General features: G+C 41.6%; 1 protein-coding gene across 1 annotated transcript; it reads left to right on the plus strand.

Annotated features, from left to right (window-relative positions):
• The first annotated feature begins 604 nt into the window (after nt 1–604).
• On the plus strand, nt 605–1,896 carry LOC138674013 (uncharacterized). Its single transcript, XM_069761996.1, has 2 exons — nt 605–707; nt 860–1,896. Exon 2 carries the CDS (start codon nt 1,155–1,157, stop codon nt 1,743–1,745), a length of 591 nt encoding a protein of 196 aa, XP_069618097.1. The 5' UTR covers nt 605–707; nt 860–1,154; the 3' UTR covers nt 1,746–1,896.
• Nucleotides 1,897–3,172: the final 1,276 nt, after the last annotated feature.

Below are 3,172 nucleotides of genomic sequence, written 5' to 3' on the forward strand. Positions count from 1 at the left end.
TCATGCGACGCAGCGTCGCCGACGCAACGCACGACGCATCGGAAACGCACGCAAAAACGCACCTTTTTTGACGCAAGCGTCGGACGGATGCGTCGTAAAACGCAGCGTTTTTGGTGCGTTTTTGTTGCGTTTTTACAAAAAAATGCAGCGTTTTACGACGCATGCGTTGTCAAACACTGATTAGATCTTTACACACAATTTAGTGTCTAGACACTAGATAACACCGCCAATGAATAGAAGAGGGTGGGTCTAGTGTCTAGACAATCGATAATGCCACCAATGGGTAAATGGGGGTGGGTATTAATGTAATAGTGGTATATATACCCCGGCATAGATTATTTCCAACCATAGAGCATCAAGATGGATCGTTCCATGGAGAGTATCTACCTCAATTTTCAGCTGGAATTAGCCCTTGCTATTGCTTATGCTATTGCCTGTCATGAACAGAGGAAAAGAGACAAACTACGGAGAAGGAGTCGTCGGCGTTTTTGGCTACACCCTATAGTGGAAGTCCGAGAGAGTCGTGGAGCCTACCATTGTCTGTTTGGCGAATTAAATGAGAACCAGGACAAATACTTTGAATACACCAGGATGTCCAAAGACAGCTTCCGATATCTGCTGCGTCTGGTGGAAGGAACCATTTCCAGGCAGGACACGCAGCTCCGTAAATCGATTTCCCCTGAGGAACGTCTGCTGGTGACTCTACGGTACGTAATGGAATGTGAAGGATTTATATGTTCTTGCCATTTTTTAAAGTAACGTGTTTTTGTTTTGTGGGGTGGGGGGATTGTTATTAAAAATGAAAAATTCTTTCATAACAATTTTATTAATTATATTTATTTATTTTTCTTCTTGTCAGTTTCCTGGCTACCGGAGAGACATTGAGATCACTGCATTTCCAGTTTCGGATTGGAGTCTCAACACTGTCGGGTATTATTGCCGACACTTGCCGCGCATTGTGGGACAACCTCCGGGAGGAATTTTTACCCATCCCTACAAGAGAAATATGGCTTGCCAACGCCCAAAAATTTGAACAAGTGTGTTCTTTCCCTAACTGTATTGGAGCCGTGGATGGGAAGCACATTAGGATTACCAAGCCTTCAAGAAGTGGATCTCTTTTTTTTAATTATAAAAAATACTTTTCCACCGTGCTGATGGCAATTGCAGGTGCGGACTGCAGGTTTCTCGCTGTGGACATTGGAGCGTTTGGTCGTGCAAATGATTCACGGACATTTGAGGAGTCTGATATGGGCCGAAGATTGTACAATAACAATTTTAATTTCCCCCATCCACGACCTCTTCCCAACACCGACGGCCCGGCCCTGCCATTTGTTGTTGTTGGTGATGAGGCTTTTCAAATGAGTGGCAACCTACTTAAACCTTACTCAAGTCGTGGGTTGGACCGCAGCAAAACTATATTTAATTATAGACTGTCCAGGGCCAGAAGAACTGTGGAGTGCGCCTTTGGCATCCTGGTCTCCAAATGGCGTATCTTAGGATCCGCCATAAATTTGAAAATTGAGACAGTGGATGAGGTGGTGAAGGCGTGTGTGGTTCTCCACAATTTTATTATTGATAAAGAGAGAGTCAACGTGGAACTCGATGAACCCATACAAAATCCATTGCCTGATTATCAAGCTCATCCTCTGCGGACAACTGTGGAGATTGCTCATATGAGGGACCAATTTGCTGCATACTTTGTTTCTGATGTTGGCCGTGTTTCATGGCAAGATCAAATGGTTTAATTCTTCGTGTTATTATGATGTCATGTAAACACTGTGTAGTCCATGTCATTTAACCATACTATGTATGGTTATTGTTAAAATGTCCCCTGATTGTATAATGCGTTGTGTTTTGAAATAAAGTTCTTGTGCCTTTCCGTTTTCACCAAACAAATCTCCCATACGTTTTTCTATAGTAATAGAATTGTAAAATCCAATTTTATTGAAAGTAATGTGTGTCACACAAAATTTGTGTGTTCCATAGTTTTGACGTATAATTACATAATCGGCTCCCACCTTGTCAACCGTTTTTAATCCTGCAGACTATTTGCATATGGAACCAGGCTAGACAGGGAGGGAGACGATCATGTTTGCAAAACTCTACAGAGTTAACACTATTGTACTCAGGATGATAGAATTTGTCCAGAGTCAAATAGTGGCGACACTGTGAACATTGCTTCCACCTCACCTGACCAATATTCTTAAGGTACCGTAATAAAACTATTAACCAACGATACCGACCAGTGATACGACTGGACCGAGATCGTTGTTTAGTTGTCGCGTGGTTGCTGGAGAGCTGTCACACAGACAGCTCTCCAGCGACCAAAAAAGAGCAAGTCCCGTGTAATCTGGGTAATGTTATGAAGCGCTTTGCCACACTCACGATGTTTACCATTGTAAATGTAATTTTAAAAAATACAAAAAACCCTTACACTCCGGTGTGTGAAACGTCCATCGCCGTCAACTTCCCGTACTGTGGCAGCCCTAAAGCACAGCACAGCGTTTATTATTAAGTCAACGGTGTGCTCAGCTTTACGGGCGGGAATCACAGTGTCAGTGCGGAAAGATGACGGCGAGGGACGTGGTAGACACCTTTTTATATTTGTGGGGTATTGTTCACTTTTTATTTGACTGTTTAAAACAGTGCGCTAGTAACCCAATATTCCCTTGTTTAAAACAAAGACATCGCTGGATCGGTCGAAACTCGCCGATCCAACAATGACAGCGTGTGATCAGTTACCCCAAAAAAAATTCAAAATCATTGGCTGACACCAAAAAACTCACAGCAGGGGCTCAATCGTTTTACGATTTCAGAAAAGATAACGTTGGTTACACACAAAAACCAACTTTATCTATACTGAAATTGTGGTGTGATGGTACATTGTAAACTTGACATATTGAGCAATGCTGTTTGTGTTTGTAACATCTGAGTACAATGAGCGACAGCCCTATAAAACAATGAAAAAAACAAATTGATAAATATTGTCAGACATTGCACATCAGGTGTTACAAAGACAAGATTTGTGTATACGGCGCAAGGTGTGATTTGGTGCAAACTTTATTTGAGACAATAAAAACTAATTTTTTTTTTTTAAAAATAACATTTATTTAGGGTACAAAAAAAAAAAAATTGGGAAATGTTATTAGGGGGTACCAACATCCGCAATTAA

This window comes from Ranitomeya imitator, chromosome 4 (assembly GCF_032444005.1).
Source record: "Ranitomeya imitator isolate aRanImi1 chromosome 4, aRanImi1.pri, whole genome shotgun sequence".
Classification (NCBI taxonomy): domain Eukaryota; kingdom Metazoa; phylum Chordata; class Amphibia; order Anura; family Dendrobatidae; genus Ranitomeya; species Ranitomeya imitator.